The sequence below is a fragment of the Bos mutus genome, chromosome 16 (genome assembly GCF_027580195.1).
Source record: "Bos mutus isolate GX-2022 chromosome 16, NWIPB_WYAK_1.1, whole genome shotgun sequence".
In the NCBI taxonomy this organism is placed as follows: Eukaryota; Metazoa; Chordata; class Mammalia; order Artiodactyla; family Bovidae; genus Bos; species Bos mutus.
The window spans coordinates 54511239-54539189 of NC_091632.1; the positions used below are offsets into that span (position 1 = coordinate 54511239).

The 27951-nt window shown below is 40.9% G+C and overlaps 1 protein-coding gene across 3 annotated transcripts in view; it reads right to left on the reverse strand.

The window, feature by feature from the left end:
- Nucleotides 1-11588: 11588 nt before the first annotated feature.
- SMYD3 (SET and MYND domain containing 3) overlaps nt 11589-27951 on the reverse strand; it is a 749543-nt gene continuing 733180 nt past the window's right edge. Inside the window, exon 8 of one of the 3 annotated variants that reach the window (XM_070385373.1) lies at nt 11589-17475. In XM_070385373.1, the coding sequence (XP_070241474.1) occupies nt 17374-17475 (102 nt within the window). In that variant the 3' untranslated portion in view covers nt 11589-17373. The remainder of the gene's footprint in view (nt 17476-27951) is intronic. The other 2 variants (XM_005893388.2, XM_005893387.2) reach the window with 2 other exon arrangements.

The following is a 27951-nucleotide window of genomic DNA, read 5'->3' on the forward strand; positions in this document are numbered from 1 at the left end:
AAAGAGAAAAACTAGTATCTTATATCCCTTTTATGTGGAATCTAGAAAAAATGATACAGATTAACCTATTTGCCAAGCAGAAATAGAGACACAAACTTAGAGAACAAATATGTGCACACTGAGTTGGGGAGGGGAGTGGGCGGGATGAATCGGGAGGTTGGGAAGGACATATATACACTACTATGGATAAAATGGTTAATTAGAATCTATTGTATTGCACAGGGAACTCTACTAAATGCTCTGTGGTGACCTGAAGTGGGAAGGAAATATAAAGAAGAGTGGATGGATATATGTATGTGTATAGCTGATTACTTTGCTGTAGAGCAGAAACTAACACAACATTATAAAGAAACCATTGTTCAGTCACTAAAGTGTGCCTGATGCTCTGTGACCCCAGGACTGCAGCACGCCAGGCTTCAAAATTTAATTATTATTCTGAAAAAAAATGATTAAAATGGTTAATGATTATAATTATATTATGATTATTTTGCTTGTTTACATATTGTATTTAGTACATATTATATGTATACTATATAATATAATGATTACTATATAATTATATCAATTATAGTTATATAGTGATTATAATGATTAATATTTATTCTTAAATCTTTTCTTTTTCTTATGACGCTGGCTAGGAACTCCTGTATAATGCTGAGAAAATATTTCTTGATAGAATATTTCTTTTTTTTAAATAAAATATATTTGGTGTGTAATATTATTGTAAGTTCAAGGTGTGTACCAAATGTTGATTTGATATGTTTTTATGTGAATGCCATTGTAGTACTAGCACCTGTATCACATGATATAATAATCTTTGTGTGTGATGGGAGTGTTAGATTTAGTGTGTTAGCAAGTTTGATTATAATACAATATTCACTAATATTCAATATTCACTAAACAGTGCATTATGTCTCCAAGACTCATCTACTAAGAAAGGCAAACTTATAATGTTCACTATTAAGTGTGGTGCTTGTTATATGTTTTTGTAGATATCCTTCACCTTTTAAGGATTCTCCTTCTATGATTAAGGTTTTATTTAATCATAAAAAGATGTTGAATTTTCTTTAAATGCTTTTTCTGCACATCCTGAGATGTTCACATGATAACATCTCTCTAGTGTGTAAATGTAGTGGATTTACTGGATGTATTTATCCCTTTTATTTGTGCTTACTTTGGCTTACCAGCATATTAAGTGTTGCTAACTTTGATTTACTAATATTTGTTTAGGGTTCTTGTGTTTTCTTTGTACTTTTCCCTTCTGTACTGGCAGATTTTGGTACTGAGGTAAAATGTATAAATTAGTTGGAAAGTACTCCTTACTGTTCCCTTCCTTGGAAAAACATTGTGAAGGGTTGGATTCTTTTCTTCCTTAAATGTTTTGGTGGAATGCACTAGTGAACGGGGAGGCCAGGTGTGCTGTGATTCATGGGGTTGCAAAGAGTCAGACATGACTGAGCGACTGAACTGACTAGTGAAACCAACTCAGCTTTTCACTATCCTTTTAGAAAGAGTACTAAAGAGTATAAAGTGTTCCTTGTTTTTCATTAGTGAATTTTTTTTCAGATTTTTAAAAATTTTCTTGAGTCAACTTTGGTGAGTCACATTTTTCTAGGAATTTGTATCTATTCAAGAATTTTGGTATAAAGTTGTTAAAAATTCTCTTATTTAATGCTGAGGCATGAATGCTGTTCCCTTTTCATTTCTGATACTAGATGCTTATAGCTTCTCTTTATTTCTTCATTAATTTTGCCAGAAGTTTGTCAGTTTTATAAGTCTTTTCAAAAAATAGACTTTTTTATTGACCCACTGTATTTTGTTCTTACTTTGTGTTTTTTGCAGATTTTCCCCTGGTCTGTATCATTCCCTTCCTTCTACTTTTGTTGGGTGTGTTTTCAGAGTTTTTTATAAGCTCTTGAGATAGGTTCTTAGCTGGTTTATTTTTGGCCTGTTTTTTTCTTTGAATAGTACAAGGACCTTGCAACATTTCTAGCCTATATATTTACACTGTCTATATCTGATTACTGCTGATCCTGCAAGTTTTTGTTATCAATCAGTTAGAATATGTTTGTATTTCCATTGTAGTTTTTTCTTTGATCTTTAAGTTAATATCTCATTATGATTGTTGATATGTCTGTTTCTGTTAAAAGTTCTAGTCTTTTCTACCTTATAGATACTAATTCTATATTATTATATGCCCTTTTTAATTTTATTTTTAGATGTCTTTATTTCATCCTTACTATTGAACTTTCACAGGGTGTAATATTCTAGGGCAACTGTTATTTTCTTTCATCAGCTGAAAACAGTTTTCCATTTTTTCTGACTTCTATTGGGGTTGATGAGAAGTCACCTGTGAATCTAACTGGCATTCTTTTGAAGATTATCTGCCTTTTTCCTTTGGTTGCTTTTCAGATTTTGTCTTTTTTCATTCTTCTTAAATTCACAATGATATACCTGTTGTGAATTTCTTGTTATTTACCATGTTTGAAATTCACTGATCTTTGACTCTGTGGATTAGTGTTTTTATCAGTTTGGGGAAAATTTCAATCATTATGTGCTTGAATCTTTTCAACCATTGTGTGCTGCATGTTCTTACTCTTTTTTCCTTAATATATTTTATTGAAGTATAATTGATTTACAATGTTTTCACTGTGCACAGCAAGGTGATTCAACTATACATATACACATATATTACTTTTGAAATTATTTTCCATTATAACTTATTACAAGATACTATAGTTCCCTATGCTCTACAGTAAAACTTTGTTGCTTGTTGCATATCTATTGTTTATATTAGAAATCTAGCATTCTATCCATACTAAGTCAAACAAGTAGAATAAAAATGTCATGAATTTTTTACTTAGGCAAAAATTCATAAGTTTTATAAAATACATAAATTATGTAGACACAAAAGCTTTTCTACTATGCTTGATAAAGGCTTGAGAAACTGGGAAACTGGAAAACGTAAATGAAATGGGATCATTGAGTATGAAATAGAAAAAATGAAACAACCTAGGTAAAAGTAAAAGATTGTCATATAGTCCCATTGTTTTTTTAAACATGGCTGCTCATTAAAAACATATCTGGAGCTCTGAAGAGAAAAAAAAGGAATACGTAGGTATTTGTATTTTTCAAAAAATTCCGAGGTAATTCTGATATGCATCTGGATTTTAGAAAGTGATTACAGGTTTTTCTATTAAGTTGTAGTTTTGGTGATAATAGAGTTCTATTGTTTTTCTGTTGACAAATCTTGATACAGTGGTATTAAGTGAGTAGTAGTTACGTAATCACAGTAGTAAAAGATGTTTATCAGTTTTCACAATCAGTAGCCAGACACAAATTAAAAGATAATTACAACTGTAAGCCATAATGGGAACATGATTAAATCTCACAATACAAAATAATTACATACAATTTAGGGGGTCAGGCAGAGTGATGTGATAGGTGGAAGTGCATATACATGTTTTCATCCACCCAGCCAGTTTGTGTCTTTTGGTTGGTACATTTAATCCATTTACATTTAAGGTAATTATTGATATGTATGATCCTATTACCATTTTCTTAATTAGTTTGAGTTTATTTACTGTAGATCTTTTCCTTCTCTTGTCTTTCCTGCCTTGAGAATTTGCTTTAGCGTTTGTTGTAAAACAGGTTTGGTGGTGCTGAATTCTCTTAACTTTTGCTTGCCTGGAAAGCTTTTGATTTCTCTATCAAATATGAATGAGAGTCTTGCTGGGTAGAGTGCTCTTGGTTGTAGGTTATTCCCTTTCATCACTTTAAATATATCGTGCCATTCCCATCTGGCTTGTAGAGATTCTGTTGAGAAATCAGCTGATAGCCTGATGGGAATTCCCTTGTATGCTGTCTGTCATTTTTCTCTTGTTGCTTTTTATATATTTTTTTCTTTTTTTATTTTTTTTTTTTTTTTTTTGCTTTTTATATTTTATCTCTGTCTTTAATTTTTGTCAGTTTGATTACTGAGTGTCTTGGTGTGTTCCTCCTTGGATTTATCCTGTCCGGGACTCTTTGTGCTTCCTGCACTTGGTTGACTATTTCCTTTCCCATTTTAGGGAAATTTTCAGCTATTGTCTCTTCAAGTATTTTCTCAGGTCCTTTCTCTCTTCTCCTTCTGGGACCCCTACAATGTGAATGTTGGTGCAATTAATATTGTCCCAGAGGCCTCTTAGGCTGTCTTCATTTCTTTTCATTCTTTTTTTAATATTCTGTTCTGTGGCAGTAATTTCCACTATTCTGTCCTCCAGGTCATTTATCTGTTCTGCCTCATTTATTCTGCTATGGATTCCTTCTAGTGTGTTATTCATCTGTTTGTTTGTTCTTTAGTTCTTGTAGATCTTTGGTAAACATTTTTTGCATCTTCTCCTTTGTTTTCCCAAGATCCCGGATCATATCTTCACTATCATTATTCTGAATTCTTTTTCCTGGAAGGTTGCCTGTCTCCCCTTCATTTAGTTGTTTTTCTGGGGGTCTATCTTGTCCCTTCATCTGGGACTTAACTTTCTGCTTTTTCATCCTGATGAACTTCACGTAATGTGGGTTTTGTTTTAGCTGCTGTGGGATTGTGGTTCTCCTTGCTTCTTCTGTTTGCCCTCTGATGGAGGAGGTTAAGAGGCTTGTGTAAGCTTCCTGATAGGAGGGACTGGTGATAGGGAAAAACTGGATCTTGCTCTGGTGGGCAGGACCTTGCTCAGTAAAGCTTTTATCCAGTTATCTGCTTCTGGGTGGGGTTGTGCTCTCTGCCTGGTAGTTGTTTGACCTGGGGTGCCCCAGCCCTTGGGTCTACAGTAGGGTTAATGATGATGTCCAAGAGGGTTTATGCCAAGGGGGACCTCCCAGGACTGCTGCTGCCAGTGCCCCCATGCCTGTGGTGAGCCCTTGCTGACCTGCACCTCCACAGGAGACCCTGCAACAGTAGCAGATAGTTTTGGTTCAGTCTCCTGTGGGGTCATTCCTCTTTTCCTCTGGGTCTTGGTTCATGCAAGATTTTGTTTGTGCCCTCCATGTCTGGAGTCTCTGTTTTCCCCAGTCCTGTGAAAGTCCTATAATCAAATCTCTCTGGCCTGCAAGGTCAGATTCCCTGGGGATTCCCAGTCCCTTTGTCAGATCCCCAGACTGGGAAGCCTGATGTCAGGTTCAGAACCTTCACAGCAGTGGGAGAACTTCTTTGGTATTATCGCTCTCCAGTTTGTGGGTCACTCACCCAGTGGATATGGGATTTGATTTTTATCGTGATTGCACCCCTCCTACTGTCTCCCTGCAGCTTTTTTTTTTTTGGTAGGTTCCAGCATCCTCCTGTAGATGGCTGTTCAGCAGATAGTTGTAATTTTGGTGCTCTCTCAGGAGGAGATGAGCACACATCCTTCTGTTCCACCATCTTGAACTGGAAGCCTGCACGTTCTTACTCTTCTATCCTTATGGATCTTAGATCAAATTCATGGTTGACCTTATTACCATTTCCTCCTCATTCTTCACTTATTTACTGTATTGTTTTTTTCATATTTTTCTCTCTGTGATGCATTATAGATCATTTCTTCTGACCTATCTTCCAGTACATGGCTTTTTTCTATTCTGACCAATTGGCTGACAAGATTATCTATTGCAATTTTCATTTCACTTACTATATTTTTTTATCTCTAGAATCTGTGTGATTCCTTTTCAAATATATTATTTCACTTTTTATTCCTTATTCTCTACTGTTTAAAAATCTATCATTTATTATTTTAAATTGTGAACTTAATTGTTTTAAAATACGTATGAGATTTCCGTGCTTGGAATGTGAGTGTGTCGCTGCTCTTTGTTGTTTTCCTGATACAGACTCATGGCACTTCTGTTCTGGAGTTCCTGATTACCATTGACTGGTCATTAACTGGTCATGAAAAATGACTTGTGGGCATTGCCAGAGTTTTTCATTTGTTTCTGCCAGAGATTTGGGGATGTTATCAGCTGAGAATCACCCCTGAGTCAGTTCACAACCTGAGGCTCATTGGTTAACCCAGACTTTGCCTGGTTGGATAGTAAATAAACAGAAGTTCTGGTCTCTAGGCATGACTGTCACAGAGTCTTCTTTTTGCGTCCCCTTTCCTTTCATTTTCCATTTATTACTCTTTTCAATACGAAGACATTCCTGAGCCAGTCTCCTCTTAAAATAAGTATTTAGCCTTCTGGGGTCCCAGTTCAATATAAACAGAATCTCTGTTAAGTCTAACCATGTTAGAGATTTCATGAGTCTTAATTTCTGTCCCTTTTCCCCCACAAAGCCTCTGAAATCCAAATATGCAGCACTGACAAATGCCTTTAGTGGATAAGCAGCTTTGGTTACAATATCTAATAGTTCACTAGCCTGTCTGTTACAGGCTTTCATCCAAAAATTAGCCTCAAAGTACCTCAGTGTTCCTTAATCTCTTCAGTGTTTTAAAAGTTATTTTTGTGGTTTCCCCCCCAGCATTTTCCTCATGAAAGAGTTGTGCCCCAAACTTAACATTCCATAATCAGAAGCCATAAAATCTCCAAACTCTTTTATGGAATCCTATTCTAAATTATGATGAATAGCCAGTGGTCACCAGATATTGAGAAAATATATTATAAGAAGAATAGATAATAAAACAAAAAGAAAAAGGTAATTTGGTCGAAATCAGTTATGCAGAGAGAAAAATTAACCTCTCACTGTCATTAGTATCCTTAGAGAGATAAGATATTGAATCCATAAAACAAGAAGAAGATGCTATTTAAAAAGAACATTAGAATATAAAACAAGAGCTCTTGGAAGTTAAAAATGCTAGCAGAAGTGAAAAAATTCTATAAAAATTTGAGACTTAAAATGGACAGAATCTTTCATAAAGTAAAATAAAAATATAAAAGACTGAAAAATAGGGAAGAGAGACAAGAAAATTAGAGTGCTAAAATCATCTGGTAGCTTCCTAAAAAAGTATTCATGGGAAACACAATTTGGGAGACTTATAGTCCTTATTTCACATTTACTTTTAATATACTAGGTTGGCATTTATCTTTCAGATTTGGGTTGTAAACAATTTTCTCTCACAATTACTGTTAATGCATTTGCAGATTTTTGCTTCCTATTCCTGTGACTTTTGAATCTGCTGGCTTAAGTTCCATGGCTTAAATCATTCCTCACTTAGAAAAGGGAGGAAGATTCCTCCAGGAAATACAATAATGGCACCATTATTATGGGAGCTGAGATTTTCATGTAGTTATTTGGGTCTTTTCTTGCCTCTGAATCAACAGAAGAAACAGATTACTGATCTGGTTGAACTGAGTGATCTCTTTCAAGCTGGTGCTATACACTCGGGTAAAGGAGAACCATGTCTGAACTCAGGGGATTCTCTGAAGTGCATCTTAGTAATTGTATATCTAGTTCAGTGAAGACTGAGGCAACCCAAAGGCAAAACCACTAAGGACCCTGACAGTCAGATATGAAAATCTGGATCATTTCACCAGGTAAAGAACCTTGACAAGGCAAGGTGCTGACTGAAGTCAAGATCATAGAGTGGATTGTAGAAGAATGAATTTTAAAATATTAACTTCTCAGGTCAGTTTATTTCTCTTCCTCAGTTCTTGTCTCATTGCAACAAAAGTGTTGAACGACAGACTAAAAGGTTTAAAACAACAGACAAGTTACAGCTCAATTCAGCACAAGCAGACGGATCTTTTACTACACAGACACTCCCAAGACACGGGAGCACACCAGCAGCACAGCAGTCGTCCTCCTGTCCCTCTCGACTTCCCCCTTTTTATACTTCCTGGCTTTTCCTTTTGGTTGTGCCCTGTGCAGAATAGGTTACCCACCACCAGTCAAGAAAGGGAGTACAAATGGGCATACGCTCAAGGCCGACTGACAGCAGGTTATGTAACAGTAGCCTCTGTTGTGCATGTCTTCCCGTAATCCTGTCTGTTATAAGCAGATGTACATATGTGTAGAATATTTATGAACCATTAATGGGCTTCTAGCTGCCTAAGGTTACTTGATAAAGCCCAGTGGTTAGTTTGTATCCATTGTGTGCCTAGGGCACATGTGCAGGAGGTAGAAAAGTCTCTGTGGTTATTTTTGTAGCATATCTGTGAGTTCTCCTTAGTGTGTCTGGGATGGGGTTTAGAGATCAGGTTGAATCCTTTTTGGCAAGGCCACCCCTCTTTGCTCATGCCTAATTTCCTATCTAATATTCCCTTCCTCAAGTGTATGGACCCCAATTCTTTGGGAAATGGATGTCTTTCATTCTGGATACTTCCTGCTGAGTTGGGCCTTGAGTGTCTATCACTTGCTAGCTGTCAACAAGAGGGGCTGGGAAGGGCTGCTGATGTCCATCCAGAGGGGAGCAGTATGAGGAAGTTGTCACAGAGGTCAGGGGTTGGTATCCATGTTGCATCAGAACCAGCCTGTATCTTGTTGACATGAGTAGAAATAAACCAAGAGAGAAAGTTGAGGAAACAGGAAGTGAACAGAATTATAGGCCAGAACCACTGTAGGAGTGTATCCTTGATTGACAGAAACCAGGATGTTGCTGTGGTGACCTTGTCTTGTTATGGTCATTTGGAGGCCTGTTCCACTGAAGGCCTTTCTAGTAATCTCTGGAGGGCTTTGCCTACTAAATAAGTGGTGGCAAAGAGGGAGCTGACCAACTTCCATTCGAGGTTCTCGGGCAGCAAGAAGAGTCCCTCCTTTTGGAACCACCCCACATGATCTTGTTGAAAGCCCTCACTCTTAGCTTTGAGTGTCTCACCTTCAGTATATGAAGCAGTTTCTGGCAAGGTAGACTGTGGATCTAGGGTAGCAACCACTGCTATGTCACAGTTTTGTGCTCTCTTAGGCTCCTGATTGGCAGTTTGGTTTCCTTGTGCCACCTCTGTACTTTGTTTTTGGTGTCCCCTGCAGTGGGAGATGGAAACTTCAGTCGGCAGATGGACTGATTCCAGGAGCTTAAGGATCTGGTCAGCATATTTGATTGGGGACCTTGGGTGGTCATGTGGGCCCTCCCTTTCCAAGTGGCAGCATGTGCATATAGCACCAGGAAGGCATACATGGAGTCAGTGTAAATAGCTACAGCTTTTGTTTTCCCCAGCTCTAAAGCTCCAGTCAGAGCTCCAGTTGGGCTGAAGCTCCTGGTGGTAAAGTTTTAGCCTCTGTGGTCTCCAAATTGAAGACTACTTTACTGCATATCTTGCTTTCCTTTTTCTAGCAAAAAGCGGCTTCCATCACTGTACCAAATTTTCTCAGGATTGGTCATAGGATATTCTGACAATCCCTCTCACAGCTTTAACCAATGGTCTGATGGTTTCTAGACATCAGTGGAAGGGGAGAGAGCCCTTGAGTGGGCAGACGGGTAGCTAGGTTAAGAACCTCACAAGGAGATATAGTCAGTCCTGGATTTTCCATCAGCGGTACTTGATATCTGAGGCTCCTTTGATCAGACATGTACAAATGTCCTCTCCTCTTCAGTTGTTCCCTCAGTGGGTGATAAAAATAGCTTGCCCCCAAGAGAGCATTTTAAGGCATCTTCTATCAGGAGTGCAAGGCCATAAGGTTTTGAAGGCAGGGAGGCCAGCCTCAGGCACTTGGGTTGAACCTCTTGGAAAAGCAAGCCACTGGCTGGGGTTCAGGTCCCAACCTTTAAGTTAATACTCCCAAGGCATCAAGTCGTGGCACTGAATGTCAGGTCAGTTTATTTCTCTTCCTCAGTTATTATCTCATTGAAACTAAAATTTGTTGATGGACTAAAACAAGAGACAAGTTACAGCTCAGTTCAGCTCAACCAGACACATCTTTTATTACACAGACATTCCCAAGATATGGGAGCAAACCAACCACGAAGGAGTCATCCTCCCTGTCCCTCTTGGCTTCCTCCTTTTTATACTTCCTTTTTATACTTGCAGAATAGGGCTTGCACCCACCACCAGTCAAGAAAGGGAGTGCAAATGGGCATACGCTCAAGGCCAACTGACAGCTGCAGGTTATATGACAGTGGGCTCTGTTGTGATGTCTTCCCATAATCCTGTCTGTTATAATCAGATGTATATATGTGTAGAATATTTATGAACCATTAATGGGCTTCTAGCTGCCTAAGGTTACTTTAAGTCCCTGTGGTTATTTTGTATCTACCGTGTGCTTAGGGCACATGTGCTGCTGCTGCTGCTGCTGCTGGTAAGTCGCTTCAGTCGTGTCCCACTCTGTGCAACCCCATAGACGGCAGCTCCCCCGTCCCGGGGATTCTCCAGGCAAGAACAAGATGGGTTGGCATCTCCTTCTCCAACGCATGAAAGTGAAAAGTGAAAGTGAAGTTACTCAGTCGTGTCCGACTCTTAGCGACCCCATGAACTGCAGCCCACCAGGCTCCTCCATCCATGGGGTTTTCCAGCAAGAGTACTGGAGCAGGAGGTAGAAAAGTCTCGGTGGTTATTTTTGTAGCATATCTGTGAGCTCTCCTTGGTGTGTCTGGGATGGGGTTTAGAGATCAACTTGCATCCTTTTTAGCTAGGCCACTCCTCCTTCCTCATACCTAACTTCCTACGTAACAAACTTATGAATTGTTAAGTCAAGAACCATATGAGGAAAGTTGGTTGTGCTTACTAGTTTTAAAACTGGAAGCTGGCTTATCATGGAGTAGAGTTCTTATGGAATGTTTTTGAAACTTCTGTCCAAAGGAACTCAGGGCAAAAAAGTAAAGCAAAGTCAAAAAGCAAATGACAAGCTGAGAGATTATTTATTATAAAGGGAAAATCTCCCTATTATATAAAGATCATGAGGGGAAAAAAACAAAAAATCTGATAGAAAAATTGACAAAAGGCATGTAAAGATGGTTCACAAAAGATAGGCAAAAAGTCTTTAAATATTTGAAGACATCCAATTTCACTAATAAGAAGAATGCAAATTTAAACTACATTGAGATACCTACCATTTCTCACCTATCAGCTTAGAAGAATCCATTCTGTTGGAAAGGCTGAGGGGACACAGACATAATTATGTTATCCCTCTCAAGGTAAATTTGACAGTACCTATTATAAATACATTTACCACTTGATTCATAAATTCCACTTTTAGGAAATTACCCTGAGTGTACATCTCTAGCCATAGGACAATAAAAAATAGGCACACAGTTTTTCATTATGGCATTATTTATAGTAGCAAAATATATATTAATATATTACTTTGATATTTATATACCAGCATACATCAGTAATGGGACAAACTGTAAAATCAAATAAAAAAAAGAAACCTAATTGGATATCAAATTGATTACATAATCACATAGGAAAATTTAATTCAAAATTTTAAACATAGTATTCTGAAAAATGGTCTCTCTTGCTTAAGAACAAAAACCACTAGAAAATTTAAATTTCACTTAGTAGTTTTGCTGTTAGCGGTGGTCATAGTCATAATTTTGGAACTATTGCGTGTGTATGAGAGAAGTTCAAATATGGAAGGAGGAGGAAGACAAGAATACCCCATATGCTGGATTTCTTTAAAAAAAAAAAAATATATATATATATTTTTTTTTTTTTGGCTGTGCTGGGTCTTTGTTGCTGTGCAGGCTTTTCTCTAGTTTCAGCAAGCAGGCTCTCCTCTCTAGTTGTGGTGCACGGGCTTCTCACTGCAGGGCTCTCTTGTTGGAGAGCCTGGCTCTAGAGCACAGGCTCAATTGTTGTGGTGCTTGGGCTTAGTTGGTCTGCAGCATGTGCAGTCTTCCCGGATCAGGAATGGAACCCATGTCTCCTGCATTGGCAGGTGAATTCTTTTTAGCGCTGAGCCACTAAGGGAGCCCTGCGGATGCTGAAGTTTAATCAGTGGTATCAGTGTGAGCTCATGATTTTAAAAAGGCCTAGACATTGAAATATGTATAATATCATATATGAAACGAGTCGCCAGTCCAGGTTCGATGCACAATACTGGATGCTTGGGGCTGGTGCACTGGGATGACCCAGAGGGATGGTATGGGAAGGGAGGAGGGAGGAGGGTTCAGGATGGGGAACACATGTATACCTGTGGCAGGTTCATTTTGATATACGGCAAAAACCAATACAATATTGTAAAGTTAAATAATTTTTTTTAAAAAATCAAAAAATAAAAATAAAAAAATAAAAAGGCCTAGAAAGCTGTGCAGTAAGCAAACACAGTACCTGGATCAGGGCTTCTAATAAACCTTTCATTAGTAAAAGAAACCAGAGATCTTCAGAGAATGGTTAGTTCCAGGTCTACAGTGCAAGAGTGTAAGATAAGCCTAGAATATCTTGCTGTACCAAGTAAAAAAGTGTTCCCCAAATAGTCCCCTATAGCAACTCATAGGAACCAGGATCCAGCTTGAAAACGATTCCAATAGCCGACTGATACAACCTGAACATCAAAAATAGTAATTCTTGTTATAGAATGTAACATGTTTGAATGATTTTTAAAACAGAAAAAAAGAGGCTTGGGCTAGACCTTTGAGAATGGATTCAATTTAAATAGATGGAGAAGAAAGGTAGTTTAGTCAGTATGAAGAAAGTAAGGAATTGGTAAAGAAGAGGGCATATTTCAGGAACTTGGAGTTGGGGTGGGGTTGATCCAGCTAGGTTGCAGGTTCACATGGGGATCAGTAAGCATAAGAGTTGATGGTTCCAGTGCCAATCTGAAGACTACATTTTGAGTGTAGTGGCAATGGGGAGCCACTGTAAGTTTCTGAGCAGAGGAGATATATGAGGAAAAGACAAAATAGGTGTTTTGGGAAGATGACTGGCAGCTAGATGGGCAACAGGAAATAGAGGGATGGCACAAGCAAGGAGATCAGTGAGGGAGTCTTTGCAGAAGTGCCGCGGCCTGCAAAGAGCCTGGGAATGGATAAGGAGAAGAAGGGCTGACATTTAAAAAAGCATTTCAGAGGATGAATAGACAGAACTTAGTCCTCTCATGAAGGACAAGGGACGAGTCAGTGACTCTTGAGTTTCTGTGCTGAAGGGTAGAAAGATGATGATGGAGCTAAGCTAAATATGAGGAGCAGAGAATTGTTTTTTGATGTATTTTTTAATGGAAGATAACCTGCTTTATTTTTTCATTTTGTATTGGAGTATAGCCAATTGACAACATTGTGATAGCTTCAGGTGAACAGTGAAGGGAGTCAGCCATACGTGTACATGTATCCATTGTCCCCCAGACTCCCCTCCCATCCAGGCTGCCACATAACACTGAGCAGAGTTCCGTGTACTGTACAGTAGGTCCTTGTTGGTTATCCGTTTTAAATATAGCAATGTGTACATGTTCAGAGTTTTGATGTATTTCGAATTGGTTTTGAATATATTGACTGAGCCAATAGCATTTGGATGTTTACCGATCTCAAAAACATCAAATGGGTGTGCCACTTTAGGGATGGTGCTGCTGGGCTTCCTCAACCAGCTTGATCTCTTTCAGAGCTCAGGCGAAAGCAGGGCTCTGGTGTTTTCCTAAAGCTGCTGTCAGTGTTTGCTTTTCACGGTACTTTATGCTGCTCCACAGACAATGCTCAGAACAACCATGTCCCTGTGGAAGCCCAGTGGGCTGCTCTGAGCGAATATAACATCACCTCCTGGTTGGGCCAGAAAAACGTTTTCAAGGCACAACTCAGGGGAGGGCGCCCATATATGGAAATTTCTCTTTCATCCCTGCAGCGAGGCTTGACTGAGGGGCCTCTGTGGTTTGTGGCTGTCTGGCTTCATCACAGGGTGACTGCCCTTTCTAGCCGCCCCACACTCTTGCTTAGCTAAAGGAAGCCTGTGCTGAGCTCTCACAGTGAGCAGGTTTCCAGGCAGCCTTCCTCCCCTGCAGTCTTGGCATCCACATGGCATGGCTATAAATTATGCCCGGTGTGTTCATTTTCAGTTTAAATGTGTTCTCATCCCAGAGGAGCAACTAATGGAGTCAAGTTACTGATGTGAAAAAAGCCTGCCGCTACAATGACTATGGATTAATGAAATAGCAGACATGGAGGCTGGGGCAGCAATAAATTGTCAGCCACCAGTGACGTGGGTTTTAAATTATATTCTCCATTTCCTTTCAGCTTCTCCCAAATTGTTTTCCTGTAGAGTTGTTTGGTAAATGTTTACCATTGTTTAAATGTTTGCTTTCTGTTAAAAGTTGGTGCAAGCTGGGCCCCTTCCTCTTAAGAACCCTTTTCTCAGAAAACTGGAGGTGAGCTAAGAGGGATTTCAAAGCCTATCATGCTTTCTCTAGGAGGCATGAAGGCAAATCTCTTAATCCAGGATCATCACTGACTGATCACTTTCATTCAGAGAACTGGCAAACACAGGGCTCTATCAGTGAATTCTGCTCATTCAGCATGTAAGTTGGCTACCTTTACCTTCTATTATGACCTTTTTCTTTTCCTAATGAATTTAAAATTCACCATGTTTCTGACAGGCAGCGAGTCTGTTTTTCATAGATGAAGGACCCCAGGCAATCCATTGATGGGCCATAGGGAGATCAAGGATGCCTGATCCTATAAGCAAATTGCCCGTATGTGTGTTTCCCTAGAAGGAAGGTCTGTGGGTTTCATCAGATTCACCAAATGTTCTGTACCCCTGAAATAGCTTAAGGGCTACCATGGTGGACTACATAAATAGCCACAGCATCTCCCTCTCCCCAGATCTATACCCTTGCAGTGCACTTTGTATTTCTTCTGACTGAGAGGAGTCTAGCTACCCTGTATTCTGGACTGGCATTGTGATTGGCTTTGGCCTCTGTTGTTCAGTTGCTCAGTCATGTCCAACTCTTTGCGACCACATGGACTGCAGCATGTCAGGCTTCCCTGTCCTTCACTATGTTCTGGAGTTTGCTCAAACTCATGTCCATTGAGTTCATGATACCATCCAATCACCTCATCTTCTCTTGCCCCCTTCTCCTCCTTCCCGCAATCTTTCCCAGCATCAGGATCTTTTCCAGTGAGTTGACTCTGCATTAGGTGGCCAAAGTATTGGAGCTTCAGCGTCAGTCCTTTCAATTAATATTCAGGGTTGGTTTCCTTTAGGATTGACTGGTTTGATCTCCTTGCTCTCCAAGGGACTCTCAAGAGTATTATTCTCCAGCACCACAATTCAAAAGCACCAATTCTTCAGGGCTCAGCCTTCTTTATGGTCCAACTCTCACGTCCGTACATGGCTACTGGAAAAACCATCGCTTTGAGTAGATGGACCTTTGTTGGTTTCCCCATCTGACCTGCCAGCAACTGCAGACAGTGAGTGTGCCCAGCTGAGATCAGCCACGCCAAGGTTTATGGATTTCATTAAACTCACTAAATGTGAGTTTATGCTGAAATAGTGTAGGGGCTGCCATGGTGGATTGCATATGTGGCTGCAACTTCTTCCTCTCCACACATCTATGCTCCTGCATTGTGACTTTGCAGGATCCAGGGGTGTATGGAGATTGGGCCAAACCAGAAGCAACTATTCAGTCCAGATTGCTGACATACAAAATAGTGAACAAAATTAATTTATTTTGGAGTAGTTTATTATACAGTAAAAACTGATATAAATACTGTAACTGTGCATTTTGAGACTGAGGGATACATCTCATTCAGACTTTGCATCTCTTTCTCCTAAGAACACAATAATCATTTAATATGCATGTGTGCTCAGCTGTGTCCAACTGTTTTCGACCCCATGGACTGTAGCCCTCGGGCTCCTATGTCCTTGGGGTTTTCCAGGCAAGAGGGTAGCCATTCCCTTCTCCAGGGGATCTTCATGACCCAGGGATTGAACCCACATCTTATATCTCCTGCATTGGCAGGCACATTCTTTACCATCGCCCCACGTGGCAGTTCTCCAACCATTTAATATATATTTATTGAATTGGTTAGAACTGGTCTCTCAAAAAGACTGAGACTTAGCCACTTTCTCAAGGTCACTTAATAAATCAGGAGAGATCCCTGAGCACCTAACTCTGGCCCTCCATTTCCTTATTTATAAAATGTGCTTCAAAACACCGACCTTGTGGTGCTACTGTGGCTATTAGAGATACTGTGTGCATTAGAGATGCCTAATACTTGACAGACAGCAGCTCCAGCCAAGCACATGGATGAAATGGCTGCAGGACTCATCAGCATGCAGGAGATCAGGCATGTTTTGATGATCACAGTGACCACCATGTGTGAGGCACGTGGACTCCAGCTTCCAGGTGTCAGCTTTCTTTGCTGCAAAATGAGGTTGGTTCCTCCTGGCTCGATCATGTGTCATTCTGACATGGCTGCTGCTGCCTCATGCAACCATGTGGCCAGAGGACTCACCACTCCCTCCATGGGGGTGGGGGAGGCTCCTGAAGGAACAAGAGTTGCTGCCCTGGATTCTGCCATCACTCCCTGTATCGCATTTCCTTGCTTGTAAAATCAGGTGTGGGTGGCAGCAAGCTCTCTCAGAATCCTGTCAGCTGCAGGAATCCAAGGGCTTCAGTTACTACCAGAGTCTCCTCTAAGGACGGGGGACTAAACTGCTCACAGGATCACTGAGCCATAAGAGAAGTTACCTTGCACCTACTAGAGGAAAAGAAAAGGTTTCTGTATTTGTCTAAAGCAGAAAGAGGAAAAGCAGACCATGGAACTGGGGAATAACTAGTGAGGAAAAAAGGGAAGGGAGCAAGCCTGATTTGAGCTGGGGTGCTAGAACCCTGCTTCCTGCAGGGTAATGGTGCCTCATGCTGTGTAGATCACATGGTCAAACCTTAGACATAGAGAATTACAGAAAAAAATTCCTTCCCCCAAAGCATGACACACACCAAGAGTTATGAAATGCTTAGAATGAATTACACAAAGAGCCAAGAGACATATGCATTTTTTTTCTTTTCCATTAAGACCTCCTGTCCTTTTCTAATAAAACCTAATAAACCTAATATGACTTCTTTCTAAGATTTAGAATAAAACTTCTTGTGTTGGAGACATATTTGGAAGTGAATAATGGACACACATATCATTTACCACAAGCAGTGAGGACAGTATCTGAAAATCTTGCTTTATGCCAAAACAGACATTAACTTTTGCTTGGAAGCAAGTGTGAAAACACTGATTTCTATCCAACTCTCAACATATATCCAACAAGAAAGTTACAACTTATTCTGTTATGCTTTTAATAGGATTTTCTGTCTTTAATGTTGAGATCTTTAACATTACCAATGAAAACAAAGCAAACAATTACCAGATGGTATTGTCAACCAAATTTTTTTATATTATAATCATGCTTCTCTACAACTAAGGATTCTTGTGGTGTGCAAACCATATGTCTGATTTATTTACCTAAGTAAATATGGAACAGCATTTCCAATAGGGGAGGCCCACACAACAAATAAAATATAGTGTGTGTGACCTCAAGGCATTCAGTAAAGGTACAAGCTGGCTCTCCCTCTGCAGGGTTCTCTTAGGGTGCTCTGATGTTGGCGTCGCATTCTTCTAAGAGTAGAATCAAATCTTCAATCAGGCTGTGCTCTCTGCCATGTGTTACTCTCATAATATCAAAAGCCTGAAGGAAAAAGAAGATGGATTAGATCCCCAAGTTAGGCAGGTCCCCACCTGTTCCTCATCTTTTCTTGGGCCAGGAGCCCGGAGAAACCCGCAGCCTACAGTATGATCAGCACAGTGGTTCTCCACACTAGAAATGAAGTGACAGGGTGATTTAATGTGGTGCTTGGACTTACTGCTTGAGTCTTGCTGGAACTGGTGTCCAACAATGATCTTCAGGGATTATTAGAGCTTAGATTTGGTGTAGGTAGTTAACAGAGGTTTAAAAAGAGTTACTCAAATGATTAATATTAATGATTAAGTACCATGCTGTTATCACCTTAAAATAAGTTTTCATGCTGTATTTCTCATCTGTATGATACATATAACATATACATATGCTTTTTGTATTCTTTTCATGTTATATGGCATTATAGCATTTGCATTTTGACATTCATTGCCTTCAGTCTTCACTAAATCTTGTCAATTCTACCTCCAAAATATTTCTGAAATCTGGATGGATTTGTGACCACTACAATAATAGAATATGATGGAATTAATGCTGTTAACTTCCAAAGCTAGGTCAAAAAGACCATGCAAATCTTTGCCTGGTTTATTAGTACACCTGCTCCTGGAAACAGGAGCTTCTATGCTGTGAGGAAGCCCAAGCCACATGGGGAAGCCAAGGGTAGATGCTTCGGTTGATAGTCCTAGCTGAGCCTGTCTTTAAATTTTATTTATTTACTTTTGGCTGTGCTGGGTCTTCACTGCTGCATGCTTTTCTCTAGTTGTGCAGGTCGGGGTTACTCTCTGCTTGTGGTGTGTGGGCTTCTCACTGTGGGGGCCTGTCCTGTGGAGCACAGGAGCTAGGTCGTCTAGGCTTCAGTAGTTGCAGCTCCTGGGCTCTGGAGCACAGGCTGAATAGTTGTGGCACACAGGCTTAGCTGCTCTGAGTGAACCTATCTTTAAAATCACCTTAGCCTAAACACCAGAAAAATGTGCATAAAGAAGCCTCCAGATGATTTCAGCCAGATTTCTAAGCTACTCTTAGAACTTTGCTGCTACTGCTGCTAAGTCGCTTCAGTTGTGTCCGACTCTGTGTGACCCCAGAGATGACAGCCCACCAGGCTCCCCCGTCCCTGGGATTCTCCAGGCAAGAACACTGGAGTGGGCTTTAGATCACTACCAATTTTTTGTTATGGTGTAAGTCTTCTGGCATCGGCCAGATTCCAGTCTTCCCAGCCGACACCCAAGACATTATGGAAAAGAGGCAGGCCATTCCTCCTGTGATCTGTTTGAATTCCTGATCCAAATCATCTGTGAGCATAATAAAAGGGCGGTTGTTTCACTCTGCTAAGTTTTGGGATGGTTAGTTATAGAGCAATAAATAGTCAAAATATCCACAAAATATTTTTGCAGTAAATTATAGATAAACCATATCATCCTGAGCTTCCCAAACTGGGGGCTCTCAAACAGAAGGGCTGGGCAGCTCAGTTGGTTAGAGCATGATGCTAATAAATTACACCAGGGGTTGTCCCCTGGTGTTTGTCCCCGTATGGGCCAGGCTGTGCAGTGACTATATTTATGGGCTTCCCTGGTGGCTCAGTGGTAAAGAATTTGCCTACCAGTACAGGAAATGTGGGTTTGAGCCCTAGGTTGGGAAGATCCCTGGAGAAGGAAATGGAAACCCACTCCAGTATTCTTGGCTGGAAAATCCCACGGACAGAGGAGCCTGGTGGGCTACAGGGCATGGGGCCGCAAAGGGTTGGACACGACTAAGGGACTAAACAAAAACAAACAGAAGGGTCATCAGATCCATTGTCTTCCATGTAAATGGGCCTCAAGAGACAGGTAAACACACTTTGGGTGTTTTAAGCACCCAGAAAATTACCTGGCAGGCAGTACCATGGCTCAGCCTTGGGTGCACAGCAGTATCAGCCAGTGGGCTTCCAAAGGTGTACCAGTGCCCAGGCCCCACACATGGTCAACTGACTCCTGTTCTCTTGAGGTGAGCCTAGCCTGGGGAGATTCTCACATGTCCTCAGAGTTGAGAACAACTGATAGAATAAGCTTTCAACAAGTAATAACAACTATTGATTATTCAATGGTTACTTGTAGCCAACCATAATTACCATTTTAATGGCTGCGTACAGTTCATTTCATCAGGTTTATAGATCATTATTCACTGAGCTACTCTTAGAAATTCAGATCACTACCATGTTTTTGTTGTGATGTAGATCTTTTAGCATAGGGCTTTTTGGCCTTTGCTGACTCTGCTTAAGATGTGTTCCTAGAGGTGGGATTCCCAGGTGTGCGCATCTTTAAAGCCATAAAGACTTTAAAGCTGGGGCATACAGTCTCTTGAGGGGGAGACCTGAGAGTGGAAGAAGCAAAGTGTTAGGACGAGGAGCACTTTCCACCCATGTTCCTGGCTTTTGGGCCTCTCTAAAAATGTTCCCTTTAGGCTGGAATGAAGGAAAATAGGCAGACAGATGGGGTCTAGATTTAGCTGCTGAGAGAAAAGAGAAAGGGAAAGAAAGGCCCGCCATCTCTGGCACTGGTGTGCCAGCCTGGAAAAGAGCTCCGCTTATGGAATCAGCTGTAATCCTGCAGACCCATCACCTGTGATACCCTAGCTGGAAAACCAGAAGGTGGCTGTGATAGAGTCAGGGTGGTGGGATTTGGTTCTTATTAACTTGAGTGGGTCTGCCCTGTGTAGTATCTGCAAGCAAATCCCGAGGGTGGTTGGAGTGAGGGGTGTCTGAGATGGAGGGGAGGCATTGGGAATAGCCCGCACCTTGGAGGCAGCCAAACTCAGTGAGATGTCTTTGGGCAGAAAATCAAAATCAAATATTTGATGCCATTCAGAGAACAAATGTCTCCTGTCTCCTCCCCATACCCCCCTTGGTGCTCCATTGTTCTGGACATCTCAGGGTCTGAGGCAGAAGCATATGGGAGAGTGTGATTGGACAGAGAGACTGGAGAGATGCTTAAAGTCCTTCACGGGAAATTCTCTCACTCAAAAGCTGCTTACATGTTCTCCCTTCTGCTCAACAGAGGGCCAGATGTACTTGTGATCTGACAAAAGGAGTGAATCCTCAGGAGCACTGCCTAAAAAGCTCTTTGCAGGAAGAGACATACTGTTCTAGCCCACCCCATGGACAGCTGGGCCAGAGAAAGGCCAGCCTGGCCTGTGGGGGCTCTCGCCTCCCCACTCCTCACAGTTCTCCTTCGCAGGGTGAGGGCCTGGCTTTGTTTCTCAGAACTCCCAGACCAGCTTCTCTTAGTCCTCCTCGTGGTATTTCTCCAGGTTCCTCCCCAGAAAATATTTCTCAGGGACTTAACTCAGAGGCTAGGACAGTCACCTTCGTACCACTCGGACAGGGTCAGGCCCATCTGCATGTTTTTAGACCTGTTACAGCTGTAGCTTCCTTCCGCACTGCCATTCTTCCAGTCATATGCTTCGCTGTCTCCTCCCTTCCAGCTCTAAGAATAAGGCCTACTCCTCAAGAGGCAGAGCTCATGGTGGTTGATCTGGAGTCTTCCCATTCGTTCCTGCTCATGCCACAACAGGGCAGGTGCCAGCAGGAGGCTTCTGGCCCCGCAGCCCTTCAGGATCCACAGAGCCACAGCCAGGAAGGACAGCCTCGCTTCCACGCCTCCCAGCCTGTTCCCTTGCAGAAGCGCCGTAAAGACCATGTGGTCCAACGTCCTCATGTCTGGCCTGAGAGTGGCCCCAGGGTGAACCCAGTGTTCATTCCATGCCTGTGCTATGTGGCCTTCCCCTGCTGAGAGTCTGCAGTGACCAAGGAGAGGGCCTGGAGGGGCCACGAAGGTCTTCCAGGTCAGGATGCTGCTGGTTTTGACCTTCATTCTTATTTGGTGATGAATGAAGCACTGGAAGCAAAAGTGGGGTGGGGACAATCCCTGGGTGTGTATATGTAAGATTCGAGATACTAAGATTTGAGGATCTTATCAAATCTTCTAGCCACAGGGGTGACTAGAAGCAGAGCAGAAATGGGCATAGCTGGGAGCAGAGGGCCAATATGAAGAGCCTGGGGAAAAAGTCCATATCGTTTGTCTAGAAGGTAAAACCAAATATAAATATGATGAACAAGTAAATACTGTAATTTTCTCAGAGCCATGGGTGGGATAGGAGGGAAAGAAAAAAAGAAATAGGATTTAGTAATGTGCAAAATGTGGTGATGACTATGTTCTGTGTGTGTTGAGAAATATGTCAATTTGGGTGTACAGGAAGCTAAAATTCAGACCTGGTCAGGTAGGACATCTGGTCCTTGTCGTGGATGCCACCTGGGCCTCCAGCTAAGCTGGGGCACAATTCTCAGTGATGTAAGAAGGGAGCCCTAGGGAGCTGTCAGCACAGGCTGGCTCTCTGCGGTGGCCACAACCCCTCAGCCCGGCAAGAAGAGGAGGGCTCCCCTCCCCCAAACAAAGTTACAGTCAATCTCTGACAAAGCAGAACAATTGTTTCTGGGAGCTCTGTGTCTCCCTTCTCTCAGCCCTGCCCAACTGCCACACATACACAAGTCAGAGAGAATGGCTTTGATTTAATTTCCTGCAGCAGTATGTAAAACAGATTAAGGAAGTATAGAACCAGAGCCAGCCTGTGCTGGGAAAAGCTTATCTCTTTCCATTAAATTTTATTTTTTTAATGGTAGCATTTAAAAAGAGCCTGGCGTAATCTCCCACTGAGGACCTATTTGAAGCCTTCAAGGGGGGCTGCTGCCCCTGTGAACTGACTCTAAATGTCACAGGAGGAATGCAAGCACAGATTGTCTGCCACATGACAAGCACGTTCACTCGGGAGTAAAGATGCGGTCCTTAAAAGATAGGGTCCCCAGAACGGGTTTCAATCTCATCCCAGCGTTTTATTTTAAAGTAATTTTAGAATTGTGGTCATATATTAAATAAAATGAATTGAATCAAATTATAATTTAAAGTTGCAAACAATATAGCTTTCTTATTAATTTTTAATAAAAATATATTAAGCTTATCAAGGATCTCATATACTCTCTCCCAAAAGCCTGAGGGAATCCAATAAATGACTTCCCCAAGCAGGATTTAAATATGGATATAAATCAGAGGGAAAAGAAATGTATGCATGATAAAATCCTCTGCAGTCAGATCACAAGAGAGGGAAATGCAGGCATGTTTTCCTCTGCCCATCCAGGACGAAAGCAGAGCAGTGGGGTAGACGTGTAAGAAGACAGACCTACAACACATCAGGAAGCTCCAGAGCCATGATGGGCCCTTCACAAGGGGCAGCAGGGAATCCCAAGGCTTTTGATGACCTGCCTGAGCTCACAGCATCCTTGCAACTTCATTGTGCTCTACACTTTGTACAGGACCCACTGGAAGGACCTGTCCTCCTAGCAGGCAAAATTGCCTTAAAAGGCCTACACACTAAATATTGTCTGTGCTGTGCTTAGTGGCCCAGTCGTGTCTGACTCTTTGCGACCCCATGGACTGTAGCCCGCCAGGCCCCTTTGTCCATGGGATTTTGCAGACAAGAATACTGGAGCGGGATGCCAGGCCCTCTCCTCTAGGGGAACTTCCCAACCCAGGGATTAAACCCAGGTCTCCTGCATCGCAGGTGAAATACTGTCTAAGCAGCTGTAATGCGTAAGACTTGGCCTTAACTCTGGGAGGAGCTTTGGCACAACCAGGAGACAGGGTTATAGAAGGACAGTGTGTGACAAAGGGAGATGAGAGGTGCCGAGTGTCCAGAGGAGGGAGCCCAGAAGGGGTGACAGGTGTGCTGAGCTGAGGTGTGTGTCTTCCAGTGGGAGTAGCTGTTCCAGAAAGAGTTGACTTTGTGTTGCTGTGTTTAACTAATCAATCGATCCAAGGAATATTTATTTGTTGAGTACCTGAGAGACCCTGAAGACATCATGTCTCCTCCCTGAGCTTAGGTTTCCTCATTTGAATACGAGGAGATTGGATTAGATCAATGCTGTGGACAGTCACAGACACAGAGCTAGGAAATGCTGATTTGGTTTTGCTTCCAAATATTGTGGTGTGTGTGTATTAGTGTTTTCTAATATAACTCCATTGGAGTCAGAGAATTTACCTTGTATGACTTGAATCCTTTTACATTTATTGAGACTTGTTTTATAGCCCAGAATATGGTCCTTCTTAGTATATGTTTTGTGGGTACTTAAATAAGAACATGTATTTTGTTACTACTGGATAGAGTTTTATAAATGTCAGTTGGATCCTGTTGGTTGGTTGATGTTGTTAAATTCTTCTACATCCTTGCTGATTTTCTGTCCATTTCTTCTGTCTGTTGTTGACAGGGGGTGTTGCGTCCCCAGCTATAGTCATATCCGTTAAGTCTATTGCCTATATCTTCTTTTAGTTCTATTAGTTTTTGTTTCCCATATTTTCAACTGGGTTGTTTAGTGTATACACACATAGGATTGCTTTTAATATGTTTCCTTGATAAATTGACCTCCTTTTCCAAAATTTAATATCCTTCTCTGTCTCTAGCATCATTTTCTTTGCTATGAAGTCTACTTCATCTGATATTAATATAGCCATTTCAGCTTTTTTTTGATGAGTTGTGCTTTCATGGTATATCTTTTTCCATCCTTTTACTTTCAACCTCCCTGTATCGCTATATTTAAAGTGAGTTTCCTATAGACAGCATGTAGTTGGATCATTAAAAATCCATTCTAATAATCCCTGTCATTTAGTATATTTTAGACAAGAAATTTACACTTCTTACATAGATCACTTACATAATGTCATTCATATATTAGGGTTTTAAGTTTGCCATTTAGAAAAATTTATGTCTATTTTTGTTTTTGGTTTTTTTTTTTTGCTTTTATTTTCTTTCTTTCATTTCCAGTGGACAGCTAACTTTTTAAAAGAATTCTATTCTGTAATGTTTTTGAGTGTATTTGTGTAGATTTTAAAATGGTTACTCTAGGTCTTATATATAGACACAGACGTTGTTATTGTTCAGTTGCTAAGTTGTGTCTGACTCTTTGCAACCGCATGGACTGCAGCATGCCTGGCTCCTCTGTCCTCCCCTATCTCCTGGAGTTTGCTCAAATTCACGTCCGTTGAGTTGGTGATGCTAACTGACCATCTCATCTCATCCTTCCATCTTCTCCTTTTGCCTTCAGTCTTTTCCAGCATCAGGGTCGTTTGCAATGAGACACATACATACACAAATAGAGACATATTCAGTTGTGTATGGTATCTCTTCACACTTCTACTGGTGTCCTCATTTTACCAGTTCAAGAAACCTTACCTCCCTTTATGTCTTTTACCCTCCCCGAAACACAAGCTGGAATCAAGACTGCCGGGAGAAATATCAGTAACCTCAGGTATGCAGATGACACCACCCTTATGGCAGAAAGTGAAGAGGAACTAAAAAGCCTCTTGATGAAAGTGAAAGTGGAGAGTGAAAAAGTTGGCTTAAAGCTCAACATTCAGAAAACAAAGATCGTGGCATCTGGTCCCATCACTTCATGGGGAATAGATGGGGAAACAGTGTCAGACTTTATTTTTCTGGGCTCCAAAATCACTGCAGGTGGTGACTGCAGCCATGAAATTAAAAGACGCTTACTCCTTGGAAGGAAAGTGATGACCAACCTAGATAGCATATTCAAAAGCAGAGACATTTTTGCCAACAAAGGTCCGTCTAGTCAAGGCTATGGTTTTTCCTGTAGTCATGTATGGATGTGAGAGTTGGACTGTGAAGAAGGCTGAGCGCCGAAGAATTGATGCTTTTGGACTGTGGTGTTGGAGAAGACTCTTGAGAGTCCCTTGGACTGCAAAGAGATCCAACCAGTCCATTCTGAAGGAGATCAGCCCTGGGATTTCTTTGGAAGGAATGATGCTAAAGCTGAAACTCCAGTACTTTGGCCACCTCATGTGAAGAGTTGACTCATTGGAAAAGACTCTGATGCTGGGAGGGATTGGGGGCAAGAGGAGAGGGGGACGACAGAGAATGAGATGGCTGGATGGCATCACTGACTCAATGGACGTGAGTCTGAGTGAACTCCGGGAGTTGGTGTTGGACAGGGAGGCCTGACGTGCTACGATTCATGGGGTCGCAAAGAGTCGGACACGACTGAGCGACTGATCTGATCTGATCTGATTTTGAATATAATTGTCCTAAACATTTCCACTATATACATTTAGAACCACAGAAGATAGTGTTATACATTTTGTTTCAACTGTCAAAGATTAGCTAAAAAACTTAGGAGAACAAAAGTCTATTTAATTTACCCTTATTTTTGCTGACCATGTTCTTTCTTCCTGATGTTCAAAGATTGCTGCTTTTATTACTTCCGTTCTGTTTAGAGAAATGCTTTAGCAATTCTTTTAGAAGCGATCTGCTGGTGACAAATTCCCTTAGTTTTCCTTTATCTGAGAATGTTTTGATTTCCCCTTAACTCTTGAAGGCTATTTTGCTGAATGCAGGTTTTTGGCTTAACAGTTCTTTTCTTTCAGTCTTTGAAAAATGTGCCACTGTACATTTGGCCTCCGTGGTTTCTAATGAGAAAGCCACTGTAACTCAAATTGTTTTTCTCCTATAGGCAAGGTATCATTTTTCTCTTGCTGCTTTTAAGATACTGTTGTCTTTATAGTTTTCAGAAGTTTGACTAGAATGCCTTGATGTGCATTGTCTTGGATTTTTCTTATTTGGATTCACTTAGCTTCTTGAATCTGCAGGTAGATATTTTATTTTCAGTGGCATTAATTACATTCTCATTGTTGTGCAACCACCACCACTATCCATACCTAGAACTTCTGCATTATTCCAGACTGAAGCTGTATACCCGCTAAACAAGAATTCTCCATTCCTTTCTCTCTCAATCCCTTGGTACCACTCTTCTACTTTCTGTCTCTGTTTTTGACTACTCTGGGTACCTCATATCAATGGAATCATACAACATTTGTCTTCTTGTGAGTGGCTTACTTCACTTGGGGCTTCCCTGGTGGCTCAGCAGTAAAGGATCTGCCTGCAATGCAGGAGCTACAGGAGACACAGATTTGACTCCTGGGTCAGGAAGATCCCCTAGAGAAGGGCATGGCAACCAACTAAAGTATTCTTGCCTGGAGAATCTCATGGACAGAGGAGCCTGGTGGGCTACAGTCCATGGGGTTGCAAAGAGTCAGACATGACTGAAGCGACTTAGCATGCACGCAATGTTCAACAAGTTTCATCCATGTAGTTTCACTTTTAAGGCTGAATAATATCTCATAATATGTATATTCCAGCTTTAAACTACTCATCTTCCATGGACATTTAGGTTTTTCCACCTTTTAGCTGTTGTTAATAATGCTTGCTATGAACACTGGTGTACAAATATCTGTTGAAGTCCCTGCTTTCAATACTTTTGTGTATATAACCAGAGGTGTAATTGCTGGATCAAATAGTCATTCTATGTTTCACATTTTTTAGGAACTGTTATACTGTTTTCCACAGTGGCTTTTCCATTTTGTAGTCCTGTCAGTAATATGCAAGGGTTCCAGTTTTTCCACATCTGTACCAATACTTGTTTCTCTTCTGTGTGCTTCTTTCTTTTCTAATAATAGCTATCCTAGTGGGTGAAAAGTAGTATCTCATTGATTCTGGTTTGCATTTCCCTAATGATTAGTGATAGTAAGCTTATTTTTTATGTGCTTTTTGGCTGGTTGTATATGTTTTTTGGAGAAATGGCTATTCAAATCCTTTGCCCGTTTTTGAACTGCACTGTTTTGATGTTGAAATTTAGGCATTCTCTATGTATTCTGGATATTAACCACGTACCAGAAATGTGATTTGCAAATGTTTTATTCCATTCTATGGGTTGCCTGTTGATTTTTACTATTTACTCTGCTGATTTTGTCTTTTGGTGCACATTTTTAATGTTGATGAAATTCAACTTGTCTATTTTTTCTTTGTTGCCTGTGCTTTTGGTGCCATATTCAAAGAAACCATTGCCAAATTCAGTTACCATGAAGCTTTTTCTCTGTGTATTCTTCTAAGAGTTTTGTAGTTTTAGCTCTTATACTAAGTCTAACCCACGCATCACTCTTTTTAATATAGTATTAGGTGAGGATCTATCTTCATTTTTTTGCACGTGGATATCCAGTTTCCCCAGCACCATTTGTTGACTAGACTGTCCATGCTGCATTGAGTAGTCTTGTCACTCTTGTCAACAGTCATTTGACATATACACGAGAGTGTATTTCTCAGCTCTAGTGTATCCCGTTGGCCTTTATGGCTGTCTATCCCGGTCCCACCTTGTTTCGATTACTGCAGTCCTACAGTAAATTTCAAAGTCATAAAGTATGAATCCTCCAACTTTGTTTTTCAAAATTGTTATGCTGTTAGGGTTCCTTGAGCTTTCATATGAATTTTAGGATGGACCTTTCCATTTCTAAAAAAAAAAAATGTCATTGGGTTTTTGACAAGAGATTTCACTGAAACTATAGGTTGCTTTAGGTACTATTAAATCTTAACAGTAATAAGTCT